The 13,759-nt window shown below is 34.6% G+C and overlaps 2 protein-coding genes across 4 annotated transcripts; both read right to left on the minus strand.

The window, feature by feature from the left end:
* Window positions 1–1,897: 1,897 nt before the first annotated feature.
* On the minus strand, window positions 1,898–12,155 carry LOC119067464 (ecdysteroid-regulated 16 kDa protein). 3 transcript variants are annotated; one of them, XM_037170451.1, is made up of 4 exons: window positions 12,014–12,155; window positions 11,700–11,718; window positions 2,438–2,558; window positions 1,898–2,368 (listed from the first exon to the last, which is right to left on the minus strand). In XM_037170451.1, exons 3-4 carry the CDS (start codon window positions 2,517–2,519, stop codon window positions 1,974–1,976), a joined length of 477 nt encoding a protein of 158 aa, XP_037026346.1. In that variant the 5' UTR covers window positions 2,520–2,558; window positions 11,700–11,718; window positions 12,014–12,155; the 3' UTR covers window positions 1,898–1,973. The 3 variants fall into 3 exon arrangements, with proteins under 3 accessions (XP_037026346.1, XP_037026347.1, XP_037026345.1); XM_037170452.1 differs by lacking the exons at window positions 11,700–11,718; window positions 12,014–12,155 and adding an exon at window positions 9,105–9,123; XM_037170450.1 differs by lacking the exons at window positions 11,700–11,718; window positions 12,014–12,155 and adding an exon at window positions 4,925–5,082.
* LOC119067462 (magnesium-dependent phosphatase 1-like) lies at window positions 12,013–12,750 on the minus strand. The gene is made up of 2 exons (XM_037170448.1): window positions 12,619–12,750; window positions 12,013–12,553 (listed from the first exon to the last, which is right to left on the minus strand). Exon 2 carries the CDS (start codon window positions 12,529–12,531, stop codon window positions 12,016–12,018), a length of 516 nt encoding a protein of 171 aa, XP_037026343.1. The 5' UTR covers window positions 12,532–12,553; window positions 12,619–12,750; the 3' UTR covers window positions 12,013–12,015.
* Between the last annotated feature and the right edge of the window lie 1,009 nt (window positions 12,751–13,759).

Raw genomic sequence — 13,759 nt, forward strand, 5'->3', positions numbered from 1 at the left:
CTACGATAAATGCACAATTTGATGAAGGATGTTTGAAACTGTCAGCAGTTTTGGAAAATAAAAAACAATTTTTAACTGATAGCTTCCCCAATTTATGTACCCCATACTCATATGCAATATCACCTTGCACCTCTAATATGGGTGAACTTACTACTCACTTATATCCCAGCCGTCACAGGTGTAGAAGTTTAGAAACCAATTGAAGACCCAAAATTGAAAAATAAATTTGACATTAGAAGGAGCGACCTCCATCTACGAATTAATTAGCACTGTGCCATTTCTGTTGATTGTGTTGATCTTTCCGTTTTGGCGCAGAAATTCCCACTAGCTCAGCTTTTTAGAGATGATGTAAAAAAATAAAAATTTTCCAAATGATTTATTTCCTTCGAGAAATGACAACCATTCCACAATCTAGTCAAGCATTAAGCCCACATTATGCCACACTATTTTCATTCGGTTTTGTTAATCCGAACAACATAATCTATTGACCAACACAATCAGATTAACTTTTCTAATAATAAATTATATTTTCTAATTCTTATAATGAATCCATATTCCCCAGACAGAAAACAGCAAAGAAAAGCCATAGAAATTGCTTAGTTATATAATAATTGCGGACAATTTAGTACAAATTGGGGAAAGAATAAAATCAACAAAAAATTAACCGAATCAATCGAAAGACTCGCACGAGTTCGTATTGGAGTCCAGCCTCCGATTGTTGAATTTATTATGAACGGGAATGGGAGGATAGACTGAATGCAACAATTAATTAATAATTAATAATTAATTACGTTACGTTCAAGTTGCCTGAACTAAAAATAGTTCTTGCAAAGAGAATTCATTAGCTATGTTGGTGTATTGTAATTTACATATATGGCTCATTTCAGTGTTGGTTGGTTGGTTGGTTCCAGTGTTATTTTTATTAAATAGCCTCAATACGAACAACACACACTCAAGCAAAATTTCGACTCTGCCGTAGAGTGTGTGTTGTTTGTATTGAGGCTATTTAATTTTTATTAAATTCTCGTAGTTCTACGAAATTATACACAAAACTTTCTGTGAACTGTTTGCTTAATTTTGTAGAATTCTGACTGAGAATTTTTCGAGAATGTAATTAAGGTAACGCTGGAATGAGCGATATACCAGTATAAACTTAATTTAAGAAAGAGTTCTTCTATCCAACGCAGTTGTTTTTTTTTGTGGTGGACAAGAATATCTGCAGATAACTGTAACCTTTCTGTAAGTTCTGTAACCTTTCAAATCCCTTAAAAACCTCGACATTCATCGCAATATCACAGTTTCGCTACTTCTCTTTCGGAAGACATTCTAGCATGCCTCGCTGGTGGGCATGGGCTGAAAAGCTTTGCGAAAGTTTAATTCTACAATTTTCAGATTTTGTTTGAGTCTAAGGACAAGGACTTTCATATTAAAATGATCTTCAAAACCGTTGTGACAGGCTGCGTTCCGAAGGCTTGAGCCAGCAAGTGAAAAGCTATGACACAAAATTTACGATTAGTCCCTTGAATCTTTCCTCCAGTCAATTTTTACGATAGTCCATCATAAGCTAAGTGCATTGTGGTAAATTGGGTAAAATACTGAAACGCTTTCCATTTAAGAATGAAATTATTTCTGTTGAACATAAGTCACACCGACTGTCTGGCGCTACAAATTTTTGTGTTGCCTTAATGGACCGTGGGCCAATGATTTATGTCGTCATTCACAAATTACGTACACATCTAAGGCGGAGGTTTCAAAGAATGTGCACTTCTTGTATTTTCGATATTTTTTCTCCACTCCATTTTTGAATGAGATGAATGACCCCTACAGCAGATGAATTGACAATGCTACTGACTGATGAACAATTGGTGCTATGAAAGAAAGTGCCAGCAAGGCCAAATTATTTAGAAAATAATTTATTAAATTATTAATTAATTGAATTCTTAACACTAAAACGATGGAATTTAAATGCATAATTATGATATTTTGGCTGGAAGTTCGAAACAAGCAATATTTTCATCATTGTGAGTCAATGCCCAATGAACGACTAAATTCAGTTTCGGATAGAATTCCAGTATGGGGAATGAATTTTTATAAACATAAGTTTCGCCGGCTTTCAGTGGACAACTGCTCGGTGTTGTACCATCTTCCTTGAACAATTTGTCGCAAGCGGATGCTCCGTCAACACCAATAAATGGAAGTGGAACGTTCAGAACATTAGCGTAAACTGATGTCGTCAATGTTTTCAGATCTTTGGCCGGTGCAAATTTCAATGAAACCTCCACGGTTGTCTTCTTTTGTAGCTTGCAGGTTCCTTTATTGCAATTCGATACGGATACTTCTGATGGATCTAATTTCTTCGTTTTGCTGCCTATAATAACATGAATTGAAGATTCTGAATGTTATCTCCGACAAAGGAAAAAAAAATCTCAAATTTTACCTTTGCATTGTTTGACTTCTGTACCCAGTGTTAGAGTAACGAAGCATACGAGTAATAGAACGAAACTGGTTTGTAGATGCATTTTAAATATTGTTATTTGTTCGAGTGACTAAATTTGAATCTGAAAAGGCAATAAATTTTATTAATGGATGCTAAGTCTTATTAACATGTTTTTCAATCGTAAATATCTCAATGTTAACAGAATTTTTATTTATTTTTCTCTTGAAAGCAATTAATGGAAAATAAAAATCGTATGCCGAGTATACGAAAAATCATATAAACGAAAAGTAAATTTATTTAATCAGTTTGGCCGACAAGAAGTGGTGACAATGAAATTTGAGAATGTTTCGGTGATCCATCAGTTTCAAAATTATTTCTATCACTTCAGGTACCTTTAGTAATATCAATGAAATTAAATTAAAAATCGCCTTGATTTTAGTGAACTGTTTTCGCTTTTAAATGACTTTTTTTTATAACACTCTTCATCTGGGAAAATTGTAATTTTCGCTTCCATAATCAGAAGTGACAATTAGAAATTCAACAACAAGTTAACCATGGAGAGGTGTACTTTCACCACTTGAACAGAGATGAAAAAGTAAATAGTGAATCCTAAATGATGGCACAAGATGGCCCTTGTGATTCAATTGCAGAATTACAGAAATTTTCTCATAATTTGGTCCCTTTGCATGAAAAGTTGTATATGTTGTGGACGGTTGATGTTAGCCACTTTCGCTTGCTCCCCTCTCTTTTTTCGGGCTACAACTCGTAAAATTGATGAAAACTCATCGTCCTCAACAGATACGTAGATAACCATCTATTCTTAAGGTCTAGATGTCAGACGTTTCACTAAAATTTAATCTACCTACACCATTTGAAAGTCAGACAATTTCAATTCCCTTCTTAAAACCCCTTATTAGTTCCAAAAAGAAATCCATTCACTTCCACAAAATACTAGAGTTTTGAGGATGTTAATGCTGCTTGAAGGTTTCGGTTTCATTTAGGTAGGTGTATGAATGAATCCATACCACACGAGAGTTGTTTTGTGAACAGTGACAGTGGTATTGCTTTTCATCTTTTCTACCCGTGCTTTGCAAAATATTATTCAAAATTTCACTTGGTCAATTCAACAATATTGTTACCAACTCTGTGTGGAAACAAATAATAATGTCAAATGGATTAATTAGAATATTAATAAATCGATAACTGAATAATTGATACGTATTACGACAATTGAACCATTACGCAAATTGCTCCTGGTAGAAAGATGTGGCCTATATAGTAAACTCTCACATCATTGTAAATGCAAACAGTTACATTATAAACATTTTTTTTTGTTTATTAAATTAACGCTAATGTAAATGTCCGAGCATTTAAACAACCTTCCGTTGACGGCTAGTTAGTAAATTTGTAGAATTTAAAATTTCGGAATCTTCGTCTGCAAAAAAAAGTGTCAACTAAGACAGAAAAAAAAATCGATTTAAGTACCAGAGCCGTAGCGAGGGACATCAAGCTGTTCTAGTTATGTTACTTTGAAACTACATGAAATTGTTGCGGTGGACAAACTGTCCTTTCACAATACACCTCCTTCAGAAATTAGGAGTATTTATCAAAAAAAAAAAAAAACGGACGCTCTAGTTGCGTCATCTTCTGTCTGAAATATTCCTTCTTTAGGATAAGATAATGATAACTTCTTAGTCGTTCAGTCTAGATGTCAATTTTCTTTGGTTATTTGTAGTCTAGACATGGCTGTTAGGTAATGAGATTATTGATTGATTAAAATAAGATTATTCAGAAGTGATTTGCAGCCGTCAAATGGACGAATCTATATTTGTTTGTATTGATGAAAAGAATGCTGTTCTAGATAATATAAAACTTTCAAGTTCTTCGCCTGATCGAAACCAGTACCAAGGTAATTTCTATTAATCGTTGAAACTAATTTACAAATTTCGGTTTAATTTTGTTACGAGTCTTACACCAATGGAATTGCCACGACCAAATTACCCTAGACTTAACATTTATTTCAGTTCGTCAATTAAATCGTAACACAGACCCAGTGTACCTGGTATAATTTACTTGATATTTTTTTGTTTAAATTTAATTTATAACTCAAATGAACAAAAATTTGTTCGAGATCTTAACCAGCACAAATACGTTTTATCATGTAAAAACTCATGTTAAAAATTGCAATAAACTGACCGGTTTTTATTACACAATAGGTGCACGCTTACAAAATATTTACTTTTCTACTTTTCACAATAAAAACTTGCTTGGTTTGCAATGCTAATATAAGAAGCCCATATCAGTTAAGAGGAAATTTAAAAACGTATTAACCGATTGTAAGTTATTATTGTTTACATGGTCATTAAAACAAATGTAACAAAATCAAACCGGTCATTAAAAAAAATCTATTCAACCAACTGGACCAGTTTATAACTAAAAATTGAGAATAAAAAATTCCAATAAATAAAATCGAAGATAAAAACTCACATCTCGTATATTTAAGAAAAATCACCACAAGATATACCAATTGTTATCGACAATTTGATTTAACTTTAATTTTACAGGAGCACTAATACTGATAGTCTCTCCTCTTCAGCAGCAAAATCTTGAATGAACACTTTTCTACAACAGTCGCTGAAACTGGTTTTATTTATATCAACACAACAGGTGACTTTGCAGAATAAAAATGTTTTATTCATGAGACGTTATAAGTGTAAATTCGGATATTTTTAACATATCTTTACATTGTCAGCAGGTGTAAGAAGGAAGGGATAAGACCATTATCGTTGGTTCTTTTTATTTGAACAGAACTTAATATAACACAAAAAGATGATACGCGGAACGTTCCTGCTTTTTGTTGAGTCTCCAAATATCTTAAGGCATCAGACAGACAATACCCAAAAATTAAGTTTTTTGCTGTTATATAAACGTTTACCCCGTTTGAAAGAAGACATCAAATTCTCTGCATAAGTTGACTAAAAAATTTGGACACTTTGGGCAAGTGCCCGTAGGGACTAAATAAAATGGCACCAAAAACTTAACAAAAAAAAAACGATTTTTGCGTGACCTAAGACTTGTTACATTGATTGGGTGCCAAAAATTAGCATTTAGCTTTCAGAAATTTAAAAACTGCCCCTGACGTCAGAAAAACTACGTTATGCGAGAGGATGGTCTTTTATTTCCAAATTATTTCTTTGAAAAATAATGAAAACGTATATTGTCGAATGTCTTTCTTTTTTGAGACCCCGCGTATCCTCTAGTCAAATTTCCTTCGATTTCAATGACCTTCTAGGGGCATCTCCAAAATTTTCTTTTGACGACTCTGCGGGTCGTCATTTTTGTTGTCGGCAACTTGACAAAAATAAATGATTAGCGTTGACTAGGGCTCTCTTATATAGCAAATTGAATGGTAAATCATATGAGGTAAAATTTTTTGCAATAACCCCTAGGCGATACATTTGTCGTTTGTAAAATGTTCAATTGTCTTTTATAACTGTCATTTTGTAACTTTCACCTATAGTGTGAATTCAAATGAAGTCTCAAAGTCATCAATATTTACCTTTGACTCTCACTGAAGAACTTCTTCAATTTGGATTAGTGTACCCACGGCAGAGTAAAATAAACCAGGCAGGAGCGGTTCATTTTTGAAACGTCAAATAAGGGACCTAATACACTGTATGAAAATGAGCTCAAATGAACACTGACATGAATTGAAAAATTTTGTTCGCAAAAAATATTAGGGTTCTAGATTATTCAGGTCCCTAGTCAAATCAGCGCTCCTGCATGGTTAACTTTACTCCGTCGTGGTGTACCACAATGCACAGGTCATTTACTTTTTTCTGTTGAGGTCGACAATAGCAATAACCTTGTTTAGATTACCAGGATGGTGGATGGAGAAATTATATATTGTTGGTTCAACTTCGAGATAGAAATTTGAAAATAAAACAACAACAACTTTTCATGCTTCGGGGCCGAAAATGAGGGCAATTTTTCGAATTTTCTCGGGTTTCCGGCCCTCTGCATGAAAACTCACATGTGCACCTGTTTGGGACGGTTGATTTAAGGCACTTTCGCTTGTAGACCTCACTTCGTTCGGCCTACAATCCGCGAAATTGCCTTAAATCAATCGTCCGAAACAGGTACACAAATGACTATTGCATTGTTACATTTAGATAGCAGGAAGTCATAATATACACACAAATGTGCAAACATGTTAGAGCATGTAAGCAGGAACCAATTTTATCAAAACCACTTGCTATTGAAGCCAATCGTTGCTTCATCTGTGGTATACCTGGTCAGTGCTTAGAATTTCAATGTAGATATTTATGTTAAGTATTTATTGGTTGATACTGTAGCGCTTAAAATTCATTTTGAGTGCGCAAGTGTGAAGCGATAAATTTGCTTCCGTACGTAAAATTTTGTCCCAAAACATCTGCCTTTTTTAATATTTGTTTAATATTTTAGTGAGCTGATTTTACTTCGCATGCTTTCATTAGTTTAATCGTATTTTATCTGTATAGGACAACGTTAACCGCAACCAATCATTTACCTTTGTGGCAATTGTCGATAACAGATGATTTATTGAAAGATTTTGTTTGTTCTCCATTTTTCGAGAACGGAGGGTATAGGGTAGGGTACATTATTGGAAGAGCACAGTGTCAAAAAACAAAAATGAATATGGTGTCATTTATAAATTGTCCATAATAGCGTGTTTTGTGCAGACGCAAGTCGTAGTTGGGTGCGTACTTTAGTCAATTTAGACACTTGCTACTAATAGTTATTTATGTCACCGAGTGATAAATATGTCGCCGGCCGAGTGTGCATCAATAAGTGCAACGAAAGCTTCACTTTCCATCGATGAGTTGGGAAAATAGTCATTTGTGGATGGCTTATCTTATTTTTTTTATACAATAAATAGTTTTCTACTTTTGACTTTCGTTAAATTAGTTGCTGACACACAAAGTTTCTGTTTAGACAGACGTATATACTACACTTAAAAATGGATTGTTCTGAAATTCAGAATCTGAGTATTTCTTACACAAAACTGCTTCATTTGAAATTGGTATAACGTTAAACTACCCGAGTGATAAAGGTTTTTTTTTAAATTATAGACACAAAATAGGTCCATGTACCATGTACCATGTAATATCATGTCAGAAACAATCTAATTTTGTCTGTAGGACCACCTATTTTAGGGAATTAAATTCCCGAAAATTCCTGAATACTGGTTGCTCTTAAATACCATCCGAATAAAATCGATTTAGCTCAAAAGACATTTAAAAAAAACAATTAAAAATGCCATCAACACAACGGATACACTTCGATGTACTTTTATTATTTTAGAGACAGATAACAGATAAAACGTGCCGGAAAAATTAGGGAATTTTCGGGAATTTGATTCCTCTGAAGTAGGCCCTGTAAACATAGAAAAAAAATTGATTTAGTCCCTTCGAGTGTTAAAAATCGGGCAACGATCACTGGGCTTATATAGGTCGACTTCGTTTCACGATGAAAACTGAATATTTTAAACAGGTTTCTAAAAGATTAATGCTAACAAAAATGTTCTAGGAGTTTCTACCCCGGTTAGTGTGTAAACCAGCAAACGCATGGAAATGCTGCATCAACTTAGAAAAATAATGATTAGATACAGCAATAGCTCGGTAATTAGAATAATTGAAAATAATTTAAATCTAAACAAGTGAAGAAGAAAGTTATATTATAATGAGATGCGCTGTGTTTGCGTCCACTAAGTTAGCTAAACATTAATATTAAGACGAGAATAGTGAATTGCAATCGAGGTATGTAAACTGCAAAACAACTACCTCAACATCTACTGGCGAAACTTTCAGCAATAAATCTACTTGCTAAGCCCTCTGGAAATGAATCATTACCTCATTAACATGAACTTTAAAACTCATTTCCCGGACGTAACAAGGACGTAATCTACACAAAAACCTCCTTTTTTCTATAGAGCTATATCAATATCAGCACGACAGAGTACAATAAGCCAGGCAGGAGCGGTTCATCACAAGTTACATGCTGTGTGGTAAAGGAGGCAAAATTGCAAGTGAAATGAAGTGGATTGGAATAAGGGCTCGATGGGCTATAATTCTATAAACAGCGTTTTAAAGTCACGTGAGTGCAGACTGCAGCCTTAATCCAAACTATCGACAATCATTTTTCCGCATATTTCAAATTAAGTCTAAAATGTCTTAAATGTGGTGTTGCATACTTTCGGCTAAACTGTCAAAAAATCATTCTCGTCACCTTTTCGATAACAAAAAAAAAACAACATATTCCTATGTAGACTTTATGGATTCCATGTGAACAGAATACAAATCATCAATGAAATTGAATTTTGTTCTATACCATAAATGAAGTTCTTCTTTATGTTATCAAATAATCACACGGGAGTATAATAACGAGGTTATATTCGAACGAATTAAAGTTATAAAAATACAATGCTGTTTATTGAACACACAATTAATTTTAACATTCAAAGCATTGCCTGGTGTGTACACAATGAGTTTAGTATATATACATATTGCACTCTCGCTTATTTTTGTCTTGTTTCGGAACGAAATAATTTCAAAAAATTGAACTTGAACATTTTTTCGCACATTTTTTTGTTTTGTTTTAAATTTCCGGAATTCATTACAATTACTACCATGCTTTATGTGATGAATGGAATATAATTGAGAAATTGTTTCCTTTCGATGATTTTTCGTTAAATGCTTGAACATTAATTGTCTTAATCTGATTACAGCACAGCCTTCAATTTCTACTTACAGGATACTGGCACAAGGGATACAATAAAATGTTGGAACTAGACTGAAACTGTGTAAAGATGAAGGTGTTTTATAAATGGCAAGTTATCGGTCAGCTGGGAAAATTGAGGCTATAATAGCTCGTTTTGAATGAAAATTAGAATTGATTAGTCGATAAGTTGAAATGCAAATTAAATAGTCGACGTTCAGGAATTACGGTTCGCTTTTTGTAATATAATATCAACTATAGAATAGCACCTTTTATTATTAATGACCGCGTTGCGGTTGTATTTATTTTTAGAAACATTTGATGTAACAAATCAACCGGAAATTGATATTGTGAACAGCAGGGATTGTTTTAGGTTCAAAGAAGTTTTTGCTGATTTTTTTGCTTAATCGAATAACACCCAGAAACGAAGTAATGGAAGACTATCCACAAACGTGAACGTAGTATAGAGGCAGTGTAACAATTTGTAACTACAATTTGCACGAAGATCATCCAGTTTTTGTCGCTGACCTTTCTTGTGACAATGGATAAACATTCAAACGATACTCTAATGTGTCAATAGCTGGTTTTTCCAATCAATTAGTCTTGCTTGTAAAGCAACGACATAAACGACAAAAGTCTTTACAAGAAAAGTTATAAAACGCCGGAAGCGAAAACTGGTTACTAATTGGAATATTCCGAGGCGGCCTATTTTTGTAACATTGTAGGATTTCTTTAAGGTCCGTCAAATCAATTTCATTCAACGAAACAAAAATTTTAGTTGGTAAGTTTCCCTATATTATAACCCAACGATACGCAAGGAAATCGTACACAATCTTACATTCGACCCGTTCGACCACGTTATCATGGACGAGTCTAGTATTTATGTATTGTATTTCGACAATCTACGAAAATTGACTCGACAATCTACGAAAATTTACTCGGCAATTCTCCAAAAATAGCCAGGATGCTTTGTACAAGTCTCTCAAAATGATCCTAGAAATGATCGCGGGGTCGGTCAATTTATCTAATGTGATGACTGATTATAATTTAATTTTATTAATTGATGATTAGCTAGCAGATTGTCGAGTCGAAACACATTAATGAAATGCAAATCGATAGACTGGCTCCAACTAAACGTTGCGCTTAGTTTCATCAATCTAATGACACCAAGACGCCACAATAGAAGTTTATGGTCAATTTAGCTCAGCTATTCAAACATAATGTTTAATAAAGAACAATGTTAACTCAACGCTCACGACAACCTAGAAGCTTCTATAAGCCATCGATCAATTTCTCCCAGAGATCACTAACTTGACATACATCCAAAGCAGTCGTTCCTGATTATAAAAAATGCTAGAGAAACTTTTACTATAATAGGTCATATGCCCTAACAATGACACTCGAAGTGGCTTGTGAATGTGAATGTCTGAGTAATCTTACTTCGAAAAGAAAATGTTGTCAAAGTAAAGGTGTTGGTGGAGACTTGAACATTTTGCTTGTCAGGTACGGCAAGCCTCATTATACGTGTGGCTTCAATACAAACTAACTCAGGTACACTACGATTACTCTCGTTAGGACACATCTGTCGTTTTGTACTTAGGGCTACATGGCTTAGGCTGCATTGTGGTCTCCTCTCGAATGGGTACACATCCTTTTGATTCTGCGGTCTCTTTTGAAGACCGTTAATCTAAATATTATGCATGACAGTCTGTGCAAGCAGTTCTGTCGCCTATGTTATCTGCTAGGTGGTATCTGTGGTGATATAACTCACTTTATTTCGTGACTGTAGTTGAATGTCCATTTCTCGTCTCACTTCATATTGATGGGATTAACTAACAGACCAATTCATATCTGCTGAGCTTAGTTCTTACTCAAAGATAAGAAAGCTTGTGGGGAAGGTCAGATGAGACTATGAAGGCAGATAGTTTTGCCAAATTATTCTAACTTTGCCACATTCATTGAATGTCTTATCAAATCTTCAATTTGAAATTCACTATCACTGTTGGCTTATGTCTCACTTTTAAATAGCCTTTACCTTTACTAATAAACACACACGTCACAAGCTATAGTGACAGAGTCAAAAAACTGATGAATTCTCGAAGGTTTTTTGCGTAATGAGTGTATGGGAAAGTGTCGTCCGAACGTTTTATGACAGTATTTTGACACGAATCGACTCAGGCACTTGTCCATGGCTTGTGTATTTGTTAATAGTAAGGCTATTTACTCACCTCTTTAATGACTGAATGTGGTTCAAGGTTTCCATAATGGATATAGCAAAGAACAATCCTGAGGATGAAAACATTGTTTTCAAGGCGATAACAAAGTCAAAATTTCGGTGAGATGTTCCCCCGCCCAATGACATGTTTTGAGACCTTCAACTAATGAGATATTTCGATGAGCTACTTACTTACTCCCATAACGACAAATACTCCATTGATGGTCTGGTTCCACAATTTAATTACAGACAATAAAAAAGAAATTCGCACAAGTTATCTCAGACCTTAACATCTTAAACATAGTTGGATCTGAAATAAGAAAGAGAATAAATAAGATGTGGAACTAGGACATTCGATCGTGATTTGTCATGCAGAGTTGTGGATGAACACATTTTACACTATAAACAAGAACGAAAGAGTCACCATCACCAACAAGTCTGTTTAAAACACAACTTTGCAGTGTAGTTGTGAGCGGTTGGAAAGCTATAACTGACAAAGTACAACACCCCTTTCAGTCAAAAATTAAAATGATTTTTGTGAGTTAACATGAACATCGTACCAGCAATGAAGATTAGACCAAGCAAGTTCAATTTCAAATCTTTACCTTCATTTCCCGATGATCTGTTTTCTCACAAAATACTCAAGACCATCAGCAACCACACTGTCGCTGACCCCGCTATCCACAAGTATAGCAACGGCACCGATTCCATTTATATCCGCAACGTTATGTTCCTCGTCATCGAAAAACAGCATCCGTTCGAATGGAATCCCAGATTGCTTATTGAATTGATTGAAATGCTGAACTTTGCAGGTCGGATAGATTTCCTGATAGCTGATGTATTGCGTCCATTCGAATGAATTGACTAATTCAGCAGCGTCCTTTACAGCAGACGTCCTAGATGCAATACCAATTTTGTAGCCAAGGCTGGACAATTTTTGTAAGATATTCGTTGAATGCGGATATGGCTTAACTTGGTTGCCACTGGCGTCCAGTATGTCCGTTTCGGTTTTTTTGAAAGGTTTATCGCAATATTCGACGTAAAATGGCCATAGAGTATAGTCCAAATCGAATACAATCAGATCGAGACCGTCAATCTTTTTATCGAAATACGTTGAAGACATTTCTTCTGATCGTAGACACTCTGCTATGTTGATATACCCAAGTAAAAATACCAACAATTTCATTGGACGGCAAAGTAAACTATCAAATATATACTGTGTTATGTCGAAAATAGAAAGTTTGTGTCCGGTTTTTGTTTATTTAAATGCATTGGTGGCATCAGGGAAAAATTTGTGACCGCGAATGTCACAAATGTCATATTCAGTGTTTTTCAAATTGAAAATATTTTTGCTGTGAAGTTTATGTGTACATACAGTCAGAAGTGAGGACAATTTCATGCTTTTCCATAGCACTGATACTAGCATTAACGTTCATATGTCAGACGGCAAAAAGCCTCCAAATTGTGATAGATGTGTACGATAGCATGACTTCTGTCTTTACGAAAGCGCCTATTCTGACATCAGCTTTTAAAAAACTAGAATCTAGAATGGACATAAATATATAAAAAAATGAACATAAATATATAAGGCTCTGAAAGAATACATTAAGACACTCATGACGGTAGTGACTAGTATTTAAATAGGACTTAGTGGATTTTTTCAATTTTGGAGGAGTCAGACGCAAATTATTATGAATTATATTGCTACCACCTTGATGATCATCGCAGTTCAACCATAGAGATAAATGTAACGCTGTCACATGTCTGGGATGATTACAATGTAATTTTTGGGAGCCTATTAACATCAGGGTCACCATGCCACCTCTTGAGTGTTCCTCTATGAAATCTACACTCAAAAGTGGTGGCATAAAAAAATGTCGGATCCACCATTTTTGCTAAAAATTTTATATCGCAAAAATTCCGTGACTCTTCTGCACTTATATGCGATATGCGATAACCAAAGTCTAAATTAGCCGTATTTCAGGTCAGTTTCATGTATTTTCAAAAAAATTAAACCTTAAACAAATGATCCGCGTAGCTCCAATAATGTATAATATTCTAAGGAGCTTGTAACGTCGGCAGCATTCATTTACTCGATCGTGGATAAATTAAAAGTTAATTTATGTCGACGGACGAACCAACACGTACGATGTATATTACAGCATAGCTTGAAATTTATGCGGAATGAGAATTTACACAGTCCCCACTACACCTTGATAACCAAAGGGTTACACCCTGAACACAAATGGAAAATGTTTCTGGAATCTAAAATTTCACATTTTTTGCGCCACTGCTCGAACGATCCAAGAAAAGCACCCAATCAATATTATTTAAAGACATATATTCATTGG

Source organism: Bradysia coprophila, assembly GCF_014529535.1.
Source record: "Bradysia coprophila strain Holo2 chromosome X unlocalized genomic scaffold, BU_Bcop_v1 contig_12, whole genome shotgun sequence".
NCBI classification, from domain to species: Eukaryota; Metazoa; Arthropoda; class Insecta; order Diptera; family Sciaridae; genus Bradysia; species Bradysia coprophila.